This window comes from Heloderma suspectum, chromosome 2 (genome assembly GCF_057233095.1).
Source record: "Heloderma suspectum isolate Gila_16-S chromosome 2, 16-S_ref, whole genome shotgun sequence".
Lineage (NCBI taxonomy): Eukaryota > Metazoa > Chordata > Lepidosauria > Squamata > Helodermatidae > Heloderma > Heloderma suspectum.
Genome location: NC_139459.1, coordinates 2,970,952 through 2,985,655, shown reverse-complemented (window position 1 = coordinate 2,985,655; position 14,704 = coordinate 2,970,952). Strand labels below are relative to the sequence as shown.

Here is a 14,704-nt window from a genome sequence, read left to right as displayed (position 1 = left end):
GCTTTGCTGGGGCCCCACTTGATTCCCCAGCCTCAACCAGGAAAAACGGGAAGCCATTGCCCTTCACAAGGATGTGGAGCCTCTTTCAGCCCAGGGCTGAGTTCCATTTTGGAAAAGCTCTGGGGCTGCATTCCAGTAGTTGGTGGGCCAAGAGCAAAGGGGGTGGGGCCAAAATCCCCCAAATGGCAGCCTGTTTGAGCTGAAAGCTGTTTCTGCCCACAGCCCAGACACAGGGGAGGCACTGCAACCTTCTGGGATGGGGGGAGCTGCCCCAGAACCAGGGAACCGCACAGTGATCCATGGCTGGGGAAAGGGGTTGGGCCCAGGGAGGGGCGAGGCCCTGGGGGAGCCCTGGGGGGCTGGATTGGGACCCCACACAGGCCAGAAGGGGCCCCAGGCACCCGTCCTCCCACGTGGTGGTGCTTTCTCATTCCTCCACCTGCCATGCTGCAGCAGCCCCCTAAGCCCAGCCACCCATCTTCCTCTTTTACATTGAGAAAACTGAGGCTGAGAGCCCATCCATTGCCCTGGGGAAGCCCAGGATTTGCACCAAGCAGGCTCCTGTGGCCTGGCCCCGCTTGCAGGAGCACAGCGGCTCCTCTGGGCAGTCCTGCCTGCCTTCTCCCGTGACGTCCCGCACTGCTGCTCTACCAGCCCTTGCCTGCCCTTCCCGTCCCTCTCCTGAGGCTTGCAGCTCCTTGGCCTTAGCATCCTCCTCAGGGACGCAGTGCTCTCTCCATTTCCTGCACGCCTCCCTTTAGATCTCCAGGTCATTAACAAGCGCCTTCCTCAGCCACCGGGGATTCATCTGGCTCTTTCCAGCTTCCCCTTCGCAGGGGGGGGGGGCGCAATTTGTGTGTCTGATGCTGTCCCTTTTAAAAACTGCCAATCCTGCTGAGCTTTGGTTTCCCTTTACACTTTCTACCCATGAAGTCTCTGCATTTATTCAGGAGTCAGTGTCTCTCTCTCTGTCTTTCTTCTTCCTTTTTTTAAAGCCCAGTGTCCTAATTCCACGGTTCTTGCTCTCCCCAGGAGAGATTAATGCTCTCATTTCAGCACCACTGTTTCCTAAAGGTGCTCATCTCGGCCACTTCATTCACAACCAATTTCTCCTGCAAGGTCACAATCAGATCTAAAAACAGTTTCCTATCTCCTGTGGGGTTCCTCACTTCTTTGAAGATGAATTTGGCTCTTCCTACATGTTCAGGAGCTGCTGGTTATTCACGGAACTGCTGATCCATTCAAATATTTGGCACACTGGTATGACATTCCCTTACACACATGCACATATGGGCAGCCTTCCCCTCCAGATGTGTTGGACTGCAGCTCCTATCATCCCTGGCCAACATGGTGATTCCTTGCTGGCTGGGGATAATGGGAGTTGTAGTTGAACACATCTGGAGTGTGCCAGGTTGGGAAATGGTGCCCACGGCTTTCAGGGAAGAACTCCAAAGACAAGAGATGTCAGATTAAAGAGCCAATGTAAACTGGAGCAAACATCATTTCACGAGTGAGAAAACAATGTCTAAGAAGATGCAAAGTGTTCAGTAGAATGCCAACAGAGATATTTTCCTTTGCCTTACATTTGCGCCAACTCCCCTCCTTCAAACAGGGGGGGTCTGCTTTTAGGTCTAATCTCCTTCACTCTCCTGCTTTGACATCTGGTTGTCAATATTGCCTTTGTTCTGATCACTTTCACTTCCAGGACATTTCCTAAACAACATCATGAACAATTAAGGCACATTTTTCAAGACGGGGGGGGGGGGGCGAGTGCAACGTGGCCATGGCCCCTGTCATGAATCAGTGGAAGAGGTGGGATTTGAGTGGCTTTAAAGGGGGATGAGGAAGGCCTTTGGTATTGTCCAGCTGGGCTGCTCATACATTCTCAGAAGCTGACTGGATGTTGGGGCCTGGTGGGCCCTGATCAGCCCCCAGGAGACAGTTGGCTCAGCTGGCCACAATCTCCCTGGTGCTGCAGTGGAAGAGGGTTGCAGGGGAGGCGGAGCGCTGGGGACACCGAAAGGCTGTCCCAGAGAGGAAGGCCAGGATCTCTCCTCTATCACCCCAGAGTGCAGGACACGGAATAATGGGCTCAAGTGACAGGAAGCCAGATTCCGGCTGAACGTCAGGAGAAACATCCTGACTGTAAGAGCAATACGACAATGGAACCAATTACCTGGGGAGGTGGTGGGCTCTCCCACACTGGAGGCCTTCAAGATGAGGCTGGACAGCCCAACCTACCTCACAGGATTGTTGTTGTGAGGATAGGGTGGAGAGGAGGGGGATTATGTGCACCGCCTTGGGTTCCTTGGAGGAAGAAAGGCAGGACATAAATGTAATAAATAAGTAAAATAAAATAAACTTGCATTCACTCTGAGCATCCCTGATCATGCGGAGAGAGCTGAACACCAGGAGAAACTTCCTGATGGTTAGAGCAATACAACAATGGAGCCAATGACCTAGGGAGGTGGTGGGCTCTCCCACACTGGAAGCATCCAAGACGAGGCTGGACAGCCACCTGTCGGGGATGCTCTGACTTGGATTCCTGCACTGAGCAGGGGGTTGGACTCGATGGCCTTGTAGGCCCCTTCCAACCCTACAATTCTATGATTCTACGAAGGTGCTGGGGGCTCTGACTGAGATTGCCCCCTCCCCAGGGCCTTACAGGGGGTGCCATAATGGCTTCTCTTCCAGGACATGGAATAAGAGCCTGGAGGCAGGAGTGGCAGTCCTTGGGGCAGGCCCAAGGATCTCGTCTTATCCCTTGGACAGCTTTCCTGTTCTGTCTCTTTGAACACAGGACATTAAATATTTAGGGCATCTTTTCTTTTTCTCCAGCTTTTAAGTTTGCAATTCAAGCCAGCTTGCCCTCACTTCCTCCTCCTGCTTTGCAGCCACGTCCTGGCTCTGGCTGAGCGCACTCCTAATGTATTCAGATGTTCCTTTAATGGATTACCTAGGCTGGAATTGGATATGTGTGCCTAATGGATCACTAATAGCCTGTTTCTGGTTTTGCAGACTCCTTCAGTTAACTCACACTATCAGCCTACCCGCCTGTGCATCCTGGCCTTCACACATGTGGCCAATCACACAGATACATCTTCAGAAACATGCGCTTATCACCTGCTGTGCCCAAGAGCTCATGAGCATGCCAGTGCCCAATGCAGCAGAGTGTTTTTGGCAGCGTGACCAATACAAGTGTCAGCAATAGAGAAAGGGGGAAGCCATGTCGGCTGGCCGTAGAAAAGGGCAACCCAGACCTTCAGAAGGCTGAAGCAACTCCCCTATGATGAAAGGTTATGTCTGCGGCTTTGTATTTAGAGAAAGACGAGTAAAAGGGGGGTACAGGGTTGGAGCATATAAATTCTGAATAGGGTGGGGAAAAGGGAGAGAAAGAGAAGTTTCCTTCCTCTCTCATAATACTATGAGAGCCAGTGGGGTCAAGCCAGTGGAGCAGAATGAGGGGAGATTCAGAACAGACAAAAGGAAGCACTTCTTCACACAACACATAGTTAAACTATGGAATTCACTTCCACAAGATGTAGCCACCACTTTGGAGAGCTTTAAAGGGGGATTAGAGAAATCATGGAGGATAGGGCTGTCCATGACTACTGCTATAGATTCCCGGTGGCTCAGGGGCAGTATGCCTGTGTATACCAGTTGCTGGAGAACGTGAGTGGGAGGGTGCTGTGGCCCTCACATCTGGCTTGTGAGTTTCTTGGAGGCATCTAGTTGGCCAGTGTTGAGGAGCAGGACGCTGGGCTAGGTAGGTCTGAGGTTCTCATGCTGTGGTCTGCAGAAATGTTGTGGAGCAGTTGAGAATAGTTCTTCCTGGCCTTGCACTTGATTTCTTTGGCTGATGATGAGAGCAAGGCTGCCTCTGTCAGGGCTGGGTTATCAAGCAGGCTAAGGACGTGCTTGTCTCGGGCCCATGATTTTCATAATATGGTGCTGGTGCTAATAGGGTGCTACTAATTTCCCCCTTTAAAAATTTCCATTAAAGGGGCTCTTCTGAGGCCTAGGGCCCTTGGTTTTCATAATTCAGCTTTGGTTTTGTTGAAGATGCTAGCATTGAAGGGAAAATGCAATTAAAATACGAGTTACATATGTGCTTTGATTTGTAGAACAAACAAAAAATGTTTATTGAATGGTCCACCAAGATCCATAGCAATTTTGAAGTGGTATGTGAAAGAAATGTTTGAGAACCACTGAGACAGGCCTTTGGACTAAACCGTCGTAGGCCTTTCTTACGCTCCTTTCCCAGCTTAACCGCTTCTGCAGTTCCTCACTTTTTCTGATGTCATAATTTCTTGTGCTTAGTCCTGTTTCAGTTACCCGGTAAAATCAGATTACACCAATATCATTTCTCTTGTTCAGAAAATCAGTTGCCTTCTCAAAAACAAGACATATCAGATTAGATGGACAGCCTCTGTCTTTGAAGGATGTCTTTGCTACTAGCCTTGCTTATCTTTATTATTTCTGCAGGCAGCTTAGCTGGGGATCATGCGGGCCAGGGAACACCATTGTTGCAGGCTCAGTCTTGTGCCCAGTTGTTCAGGGCGACAAGTTAATCCTGGTTTTGGAGACCCTGAGGCCTTTCACTTCATCCCAGTCACTGCTGTGTCCTCTGTCTCGTAACTGGCCCATCGGGTGCGGGATTGTCTATGTCAGTGGAGGCGAGTGGCTCCCATTTCAGTGGGGCTATGAATCCAATCTGGGTTCCAGTCAGAATCCTAATGGAGCTATCCAAGGTGCTGAACCATGTCCCCAAAAATGGGTTCAGCAGCTTGGCTAGCTCATTTAGAATTCTGGCTGAACCCCAGAATGGATTCACAGCCCCGCCAAAATCGGAGCCACCAGCCTCCACTGGTCTACATCAACCTTCCCCAAACTGGTGCCTTCCAGATATGCTGGATTACAATTCCCATTGTCCCCAGCTACCATGGCTATTGGCTGAAGATGATGAGAACTGTAGTCAGGACATGGAATCATGGGCTCAAGTGACAGGAAGCCAGATTCCGGCTGAACATCAGGAAAGACTTCCTGACTGTTACAGCAATACGACAATGGAACCGATTCCCTAGGGAGGTGGTGGGTCTCACACCCTGGAGGCGTTCAAGACGAGGCTGGACAGCCATCTGTCGGGGATGCTCTGACTTGGATTCCTGCACTGAGCAGGGGGCTGGACTCGATGGCCTTGTAGGCCCCTTCCAACCCCACTCTTCTGTGATTCTTAAACATTTGAAGGGCACCACAGTGGACAAGCCTGGTCTACGCTGATGGGCAGTGACTCTCTGGGGATTCAGAGAGAGGGCCCTTCCCATCCATCGCTACCTGGAGATGCTGCTGGGGATCGAACCTGGGATGTTCGCCATGCAACACAGGGGCTCTGCCTCTGAGTTGCCATCCTTTCCCATTATGCATACGGCAAGAAAGGGTGCTGTAGCGGTCAGCCTGCCCTAATTCCGTAATGGCATCATGGCTGGTAGCTTTTGTTTCCTTCCCTTCTCCATTCCAAAGTCACTTATTGCCTCTCTCTCTCTCTCTCTCTCTATATATATATATATATATATATATGTATTATTATTATTATTTGTGTTTATTTATTGATTGATTATATTTTAATCCACCTGATAACCAATGTTGTCTGGGTGGATTACAGATAGTTAAAAGACTAAAATGCCATACAAACAGTTAAAATATAGAATACAATGCAAATATTTAAAAGAATATAATACAAAACAAACAGCACAGAAATCAACAAAACAGTCATAAAAATCTAGAACTAGGCCTCTAGAATGCCTGGGAGAAAAGAAAGGTCTTTGCCTGGCACCAAAAAGAGGACAACGGAGGCACCAGGCGAACCTCTTTGGGGAGGTCACTCCATAAATGGGGTGCCTCAACTGAGAAGGTCCTGCTCTCTCGTAGCCAACTGACTCACTTCCTTTGGCGGGGGTGCCAGGGGGAGGGCCTCCGAAGATGACCTAAATGTCCAAGCAGGTGCCTACCAGAGGAGACTTTCCTTTAGAGACTCTGGTCCCAAGCCATTTGGGGCTTTAAAGGTCAACACCGAGCCTTTGAATTGGCTTGGAAATGGACTGGAAGCCCGTGCAACGGATGAAGCACTGGCCGAAAGTACTGCATGGTCACATTGGCCGGTTCCAGTTAGTAACCTGGCAGTTCTGTTTTGAACTAACTGAAGTTTTTGAACTGTCTTCAAAGGCAGCTCCATGTACAATGCATTGCGCTCATCCAACTGGGAGGTTACCAGAGTGTGGATAACTGTCGCCAGGCTATCTCTGTCCAGATGGGGTCGCAGCTGTGACACCAGCCTGAGCTGATAAAAGTTACTTATGGCCACCTGGGCCTCAAGTGACGATGATGAATCCAGGAGCCCCCACAAGCTGCATGCCTGCTCTTTCAGGGAGAGTGCAACCCCCTGCAGCGCAGGGCAGGTGACACACCTGCTAACAGTGCTTCTGTCTTACCATCCTGCTTGGGAAAAAATAATGCAGCAAGTCATGGAACAAAGTCGGTTATAGTACACAAGGGGGCGAGGGGAGCCATAAAGGCAAATTATTGCTTCTGTTTTCCCAGTTGATTAGGAACTAGCACCTAGCCATTATACCATCTGCAGAGATCACCGAGTACATCCATGTTCATGAGGTTCTCTGAGTTGGCTGTATTTACTGCAGGGGCAAAGTGCTTTATTTCCATTTTCTAAGGCTGACTCTTACCACTCAGTTAGTAATTTCTGATCTAGATGTTGCCTGCTTATCTTGCTGCCCAAAGCACCAATCAAGAAACTCTGCTAAACTCTAACTGCTGGATAGCTCAATCGAAGGTCTTTTTGCAAGACCTTAGATCTGATCTAACAGCTCAGATTTAACAAAGTTAGCTAAGATCGTTTGCAAATGAGCTGAAATCTGGCCAAACTGAGCTGTCCTGCCAAGTCATACTTCAACTGTGCAAACAACTCTGGAAGACTTGCCAGTTGTTTAAGGAAAACTTAAAGGAGGTCAAATTGTCCAGAACAACGCATTAAGGAGGTGAAATGTCGGAGCTAGAGGGAGGGAGATGAACTAACAGCAAGTGTTGCCCTCTCAAAATGGAAGAGCTGGCAGACGCGGCTTTTGTAGCTGGTCCTTCTCAGTGGTCCCTTTAGGAAGGCAAGACCAGCCTTTAATCATGGGGAAAGGAAACGGAGAACGAGAAGCTCAGGGGCTCATCTGTCCTGGGTCCAGTTTATGATCTCTCTTGATGCATGAATGAGTGAGTCAGAGGACTCAAAGGGAAGCAGAGGAAGTCTCTGCAGTTTAAGGGCAGAGAGGTTGTCTTTTCTTGGGAGAGCCTTTCCATGACTGTCTGCTGTACCCTTTCTCAACCTGGCGACCTCCGGACGTTTTGGACTTCAATTCCCATCAGCCCTGGTCAGCATGGTCAGTGGCCAGGGATCCTGTCTAGTGCCTTTCGAGAATGCCCAATTCTTAGCCAGATCATCAGATATCGTGGGGAGTCCTCCTTCTTTTGCAGGGGAGAGGGGAAGACCCTAGGCAGGGTGGCTCTGGGTGTGGCCTTCTTAGGATTCAAGGACAGATGGTGCTGTCAGGGGGTAACCCCACTGTCTGCCATCTTGGCCGGTCCTGGTCAGCTTCATAGCTCTGGGATAAAGCTGAGATCCCCATGAGGAATGAAGAGGGGCCTTCTACTTCCAAGTCATCTGATGGTCCCTCTAGCCCAGCACTGGGACCTCCTGGACTGGCAAAGCCTCTCAATTGCCCTTCCCCAGATCCTTCTAACTGGACAGTCGGGGGATGCAACTTGCCCCTTTTCACACGGGGCACAGAGGTCAAGAATAGGTCCAGGGGGTTGCAAAGATCCCACACATTGCAGTGAGGCTGGAACGGGAGAGAGTCCAGGCAATGAGGTTTTGAGTTTGATTGGTCTTCAGCCTTTCAGAGATGACCACCTCTCTGAAAGGGGGCAAGGAGCAGGCATGTGGCGCTGCCTTGCACAGAGTGGAGGCCTCTGCACCAGTGCGCACTCTTCTATCTTGGCAGCAGTCCTCGAGGCAGGGGGGAGCTCTCTCCCAGAGATCCTTTAACCCGGAGGCTCGAGCGTGGCGCCCGAGGGCCCCACTGGGCCCAAGGTACCTCTGCTGGTGCCCCCAGGCTCCCTGTCCCTCCTGATTTTTGATTTCTCGGGAATCCCTTTTAGCGTCAGAACTGTTGTTTAACTGGGAGGCAGCGTGCTGCAAAGGGCTGCCCTCCAGCACCGTCTTCGTTCGGCTTCCCAAGGGTGGTCTTGTGGTTTGCAGCTCGGGCTGCGCCTTGGACCCAGGCTGCAGGCTCAGTTGCTCTTCTTAGCATCTCACTTCTGGGAAACGAGTGTTCTGGGTGACGGTCCTTGCCCATCGTGGCAGCCATTTTATGAATGGGCAACACCCCACCCCCATGGCAGCCATTTTGTGAGAGCACCCCCGACACCCCTTTAAAACGTGCCCACTGCTGGCCAGAGGCTGGGGGCGGGAGCGGCGTTGCCCAGGGGCTGGACGGGGGCCTTCTCCATGCGAAGCTGCTGCTGAGCTGCGGCCCTCCGGCCATCTTCTGCTCTAGTTCATAGCCGGTCTGACGCGTGCATGGCACGATCCAGCCAGCGTTGTCCCACGGGCTCTGTGGGATTCCGGGCTCCTCCGTGGAGTAAATGGGAAGCTTCCTGCAGCATTTTGACTGTGGCCTTGACAGCTGGGTGATGATGACGTTGGTGCTGCTGAATGGTCAGCTCTGGCTTTCTGGGGTCCTTGGGCAACGTGGTCGAGGAGGGCCCTTCCTCCTTTGGGGGCGGGAGGGAGTGGGGCACTTCAGGAAGCTGTTCCGGGGTTTGGCCGCAAGCTCAGATATTTCGGGGGGGCAGAGGGTTTGGCTCGTCCATGGGGAACGCCCGGGGACCTCCACCAGAGGGGATGGTCTGTGGCCCCCACTCCACCCCCATGCTTCCCTGGCCGACCTCCCCAAACAATTCAGTACTGTTGCTGACCTTTGCCAAGCACCAAAGGACACCTTGTGGAGCTCTGGCAGGAGCCCTCCCCCATCTAAAATGGAGAAGGGGCAGGGGCGTGATGGAGTGAGAGTCCAGCCCGCTCGCACCTTGGGTGCCCTGGAGGCGCCCCGCGCCAAGGCAACAGGTGGGACATGTCGGAAAGGGGGATTGAGTCCACCCCTTCCACCAGGATCCCTTCAGCCTGGGCGGGAGAGCCAAGGAGCCCATCCGAGGGGCCCCAGGTCTGTTTCCCTGCTGGCTGAGGCCCCACCCTGCCTTGATGGAGCCAAAGAGAGGCCCAAACCTAGTCCTGGGCCAGGATCCAATCCAGCCTTCCCAACCTGGTGCCCTCCAGATGCTGGCTGGGAATGATGGGAGTCACAGTCCAACACATCTGGAAGGCTGATGCAATCCTTCAGCAAGCTCCGTGCTCTCTGCCCGAAAAAAGCCCCCTCTTTTGTCCAGAATCAGGGGCGCACAAGGCGAGGGAGCTCAGGGGCACAGGACAGGCCCAGCTGTCAAGGGCCCAGAGGGAGGCAGCGGCTGGTCAGGCTGAAGCAGTGGTGCCTCTGCCGCCCTGACTGAGCCCTTCGAGGCCCTGCCCTGGTCGCCTTCCCGGCTCTGCCCCCTCTTGGGTGCGCGGGGATCCACGAGGGGCAGCCCCGCACTCCCCTGAATGGGCCGCTTTCCCGTTTGGGGACAAGATACAGCACTCATCTGTGTTTAATATTTTCGAGTTTTGGTATGTGCATTTTATGCTCGGGGGGGGGGGTGTTAATTTTTAATGTCATGTAAGCTGACCTGAGCATCGCTATTGCAACAGACGGGCAGGGTAAAAAGCAAGTTAGTAAATAAATATTTGTTTGGATACTGCTTGGGGGGCAGCAAAAAGCAGGGGAGGTGTGTGCCCTCCTTGGGGGCGTCACATTGGCCTTTTGGCCACTCTAGATGGATTTGCTTTGGTCTGATCAACAGGGTTGTGCTTTCAGTCATGCACACGTTCTCAGAAATATACACTGCTACTCTTCTGTACACCCATGCACACACAGACAGTCACCCACCACACCGATGCATCAGTGTACATACAAATACCTGTGAGTCAAATTATCTTCTGCGGACATTTGTGAACGTGTGTGGATGAGATCTTCGCTCACTGAGTTTATGTTTTACTTTCTGCATGTAACCTTTACTTATTTATTTAACACATTTATACTCTGCCGTTTATACAGCAGTCAGGAAAACTCAAGGCAGCTCACAACAAGATAAAACAATCAACTAACCATTTAAAACCATCCTTACAATAGAATAATAAATGACTCAAACAGCAGCGGAAAATAACTAAATATATGAGTGAAATTATTTTAAAGCCTTACTGCCAGGGGTGAGCAACTTGTGACCCCCCCAGACCTTTTGGCCTATAGCTCCCCTCAGCCCGAGCCAACACAGCCAATGGTGGGGCTGATGGGAGTTGTAGGCCAAAACATCTGCAGGGCCACCAGTTGGCCTCCCCTGCCTTAAACCAACAGAAAACACATTCAGTAAGGCAGCAGCACTCCCCAGCACAAATGCTTCCCTAAAAACAGAAGGCTTTCGCTGACGTGCGGAGGCCACTGGAGAAAAGGCGCGGGTGGAGGGCTTCCCTCAGAAGTCAGTTCCAGAGCCTCGACATAGCCATTGAACCGTGATGATTCTCCTGCATGCACCGACAGCAGATGGGCGTATGCACCAGGTGCACACTTGCACACGAGTGCCTTACACATATATTCACAGAGCAATGCGTGCTTGAGAGATGCAGTCCAGAGTGAACACCCACTCCTGGAGAGGGCTCTTGCTCTCGGGTTCTGCCCTCGCCAGCTGCTTTCGCCCTTCATGAAGAAAGGTCCATGTGTTCTGCACCCATATATCGCTGGTGGTGGAGGGTCTCGTCTCTCTCGTTTTTATTAACCCTTGTCATCCTACATCCCTAAATGATTGTGTGGTTTGGCCTTCTGCTTTGGTGGGCTGGGACTCTGGGGAGACTCAAACCCGTTCTTGAGCCAAGGAGGCTGCTGCTAAACCAGAGTCCTCCTGGCTCCCACCAGGTGATTCGCATCATGAGCCCCTGGGGTGGATGAAGAGCGTGGCCCTGGCTGGCGGGGGGATGCTGGCACACCCCACAAACCTCGCCTTCTCGCCCATGCAGGTGGAGCTGTCAGACGGGACGTCCCACATCATCACCGATGCCTACGCTGGCAAAGAGTACATCATCCAGGTTGCCGCCAAGGACAATGAAATTGGCACGTGGAGCGACTGGAGCGTGGCAGTCCATGCCACCCCCTGGACTGAGGAACCCAAGCATCTCACCACAGAGGCCCAGGGAACAGGTGAAGAAATAATGTAGGAGCAGGGTCAGCTGTGTTGGCTGAAGGGAAGCGAGTCCTGCGGAGGAGGAGATCCAGCTCTCAGGAGGCTCTATGACCCTGACGGAGCCCAGCCATCTGAAGCGCTGTCCTCCACTGCTGTTTGCCTTCATTCTTTGCTGAGAGAGCAGGGTGGGGAGTGGGTGGCACCAGCAGCAGGGCTAACAGGAGGGGGGCCCAGCGGGGGTCAGTGAGATGGCAGCTGGGTGGGATTTATGGCATCCCTTGCAAATCAAAGCACCCTGAACCCGCTCTGTAAACTGGGTGAGTGGAAGTTCCCACTGGAAATTCAGTATTGGAACAAGAAGCAAGGGATTGAGGAGGGGTCAGGCAGACTGCCTTGAGTTTCTGTCCATGGCCAGTCATGCTGTGGCTGACCGGATGGGGGGGGGCAGTGGCTTGTGTGGGGTTCTCAGCCAACCAGAAAACGGGTCCAGGATGTGGCCAGTATCTCAGAGGTCCTATAACCAGCTCTGGACTTTGAAAAATTGCAGCACAAGGCTAGCAATGGCCAGTACCTGGTATGTGGACCCCAGGAGCCCTAAGAGATCCCCCATTTCCTCAGAGTAGGGGGTAAAATGACTTCATCCTTACAGTGGAGCTGAGCCCTGGCATAGTATCTCTTTAGATGTGTGGTTGTGATTGGACGATCCAAGTGTGCTTGGCGTGTGCTGCACGTGTGCTTTCCCAAAGGTCTCCAGTCCCATGGCATTCTGAGCGACTCTTCCGGGATCAAACGGAACATGACCGTTCCGAGCAGTGACCAGTGCCAGGCACGCAGGGGTTGCACTGTAGAGCGGAGAGGGCAAAGCAGCTCACTCCCTCTGCATCATGGACCTGCCACCCAAGGTCAGTTTCTCAGTTGGGTATGGGGAGTGAGGCCTTGTGTTTTCCTCACCCTGTGCTCCTGCCTCTGAAGTGTCCATGGCTGGAAGGCAATTTATTACCCTTGCAAAGTCCCCATTTCTCTCCATACATGCACCTATTTATTCCTTGGTCTCTCTGGACACATGGTGATCATTTTGGCAAATGCCTTTGAACAGCTGCTTCCCTGCCACCCACATGCGCCCGGGCGGGGTGTGTGTGTGACCAAGATAGAGCCGTCTCATGTGGGCAGTAGGAGAGTCTTGGTACTGGATCTGTGTGGGGCCATGTTACAACTGGCCACTTTCTCTCCCATTAAGATGGCTCTTTCCCTTCTCTTCCTCCTCCTCCTCCATGCCACACAAGAACCACAACCCTGCTGGCAAAGAAGCCAAAGACTTGCAGTGGGGCCCACTTCACAGGCTTCTCAGAGGAGCTGAGATCTTACCGTGTCTTTCATTTCTGCACACAACAAGCCATTAGCCTGTGGAATTTGCTGCCACAAGGTGTGGCAATGGCCTTAAAAGGGCACTAGGCAAATTCATAGGAAGAGACGCTCCCCAGGTCAGACGATTTGTTCATTCCCCCTAGGATTGCCTACTGTGACTGACAGTGGCAGCTCCCCAGGGTCTCAGGCTGAGAGAGGCCCCTTCCCTATCCACTGCCCCCTGACCTTTAGCTGGAGAAGCCACGGACTGAACCTGGGACTTTCTGCAGGCAAAGCAGAGGAGAAGAGATCTGTTAACAGCTGTGGGTCATGCTAGATAAATGGAACCTCCATGTTCAGAGACAGTATACCTTTAACTGTGGGGACAGAGAAGAGGGAGGCCTTCGTCACAGTCCTGGGAGCAGAATGCTGGAATAGATGGACTTTGGTCTGATCCTGCAAGGCCATTCTGCTCAACTTGCTGGCTAGCTCAGCCTTTTCTCCTCCCAGGACAGGATGGTGTGTGTGTGTGGGGGGGGGGGCTGGCAGGAAATGTGGGAGCAAAATGTCCCTGCCAGCCAAAGCCGCCGGTGCTGTGCAGCTCTCCGATAAACTGCACTCCAGTGTTGGTATGTGCAGCAGCACAACAGGGCGCCTGTTAGCGAGGAAAGCCACAAAGTTAACAACTCTCTGTTTCTAGGAAAGAGCTGGGCTTGCTTCCAAGTGCATGATGTGATACTGGCCTCTGGCTTCCCAGAAAGGAGCCGTGGAGCATCCGGGTTGGGCCCCTCAGCTGGCACTGCTACACACGGGGTGGGAAATCGAGCAAGAACTCTGTCCACTACTAGGAAAGGACTGGGAGGTGTGCCAAAGTCCCTCGGGGCATCTGGCCGTGCACACATGAGGGAGCATGCAATTTTTTCAGTGCTGCTGGCTGCACGACAGCCTGTATGAGGCTGCACATTTCGGCACGCAATGGAGGTCAGCTAATAGCAGCCACTGCACTGGTGGCATCCCGCGCCCTGGCAGATGTGGGCGTGCTACGAACAGCCTAGACCTGGCTTATGCAGCCACGTGGGCTTTCCCACCATAAGACACCACCTTCCCTCTTTTGTTCCATTTGGGTCATTAAGGTGAGCTGAACATACCCTCTCGATGACACCATTTGTGCATCAGGTAAATGCCCAGAGGCCTCTGTGAGTGCTGTGACTCGGGGGGTCCCTTCACCTGGAGACTCGCCAAAGTCTTGGCCTGTGCATTTTCCAGACCCACACTGAGAAGCCTTGCTTGGGTTAGCTTTTAATGCTTAGGGTTAAGCAGGTGGAGGCTGATTCTTAGGGCTCTGCTGAATGTTCACTTGCAAAACATTTCATCGCATTGTGCAATGAAGGCTTGAGGGGAGACATTTCCCAAGCTTTGTTTGTGTCCTATTCCATACATGGCTGCTTGTTTCCCCAATCTGTGGTTTTGGCAACATTTTTGTTTGTTTAAACTAGGGTTGCTGCTGCTTCCCAATAAGAGGATCTTGGCCAGTCCGGCCTTATGTAATGAACGTTATGATGTCTCAGTGCCACATAGCTAACTGGGCTGGGCTGAATGGCGAGGTTACAAAGTCAATTCAGAATGGTGGCAGTGCTTCCCGCCCTCACTCTGGATGGGAAAACCTAGGAGGTTGCCCTATGCCAGCTCAGACTATAAGACCAGCTAGCCCAGTATTGCCCACTCCAACTGGGAGACTCCAGGGTTTCAGCAAGAGTCTCTTGCGCATCACTGGTCCTTTTTCGACTCAAGATGCCAGAGACTGAACTTCAGCATTAGCGTCTTCTTGAAATGCTGAAGGAAGTGTGGTAGAACTTCCAAAGGAATAAACAAAGATTTGCAGTTATAACCACTATCTGGAAGGGCTCCCAAATTGTCAGGCAGTGGGTTTTGAGGAAGGGCGCATGAAGGAGCAGCTTGACTCATTCTTCAGGGG

General features: G+C 52.3%; 1 protein-coding gene across 2 annotated transcripts in view; it reads left to right on the top strand.

Annotated features, from left to right (window-relative positions):
• Positions 1 to 14,704, top strand: part of CNTFR (ciliary neurotrophic factor receptor) — a 476,854-nt gene that overhangs the window by 444,624 nt on the left and 17,526 nt on the right. For both annotated transcript variants that reach the window (XM_084832002.1, XM_084832001.1), the window contains exon 8: positions 11,222 to 11,402. In XM_084832002.1, coding sequence (XP_084688128.1) covers positions 11,222 to 11,402 — 181 coding nt within the window. The remainder of the gene's footprint in view (positions 1 to 11,221; positions 11,403 to 14,704) is intronic.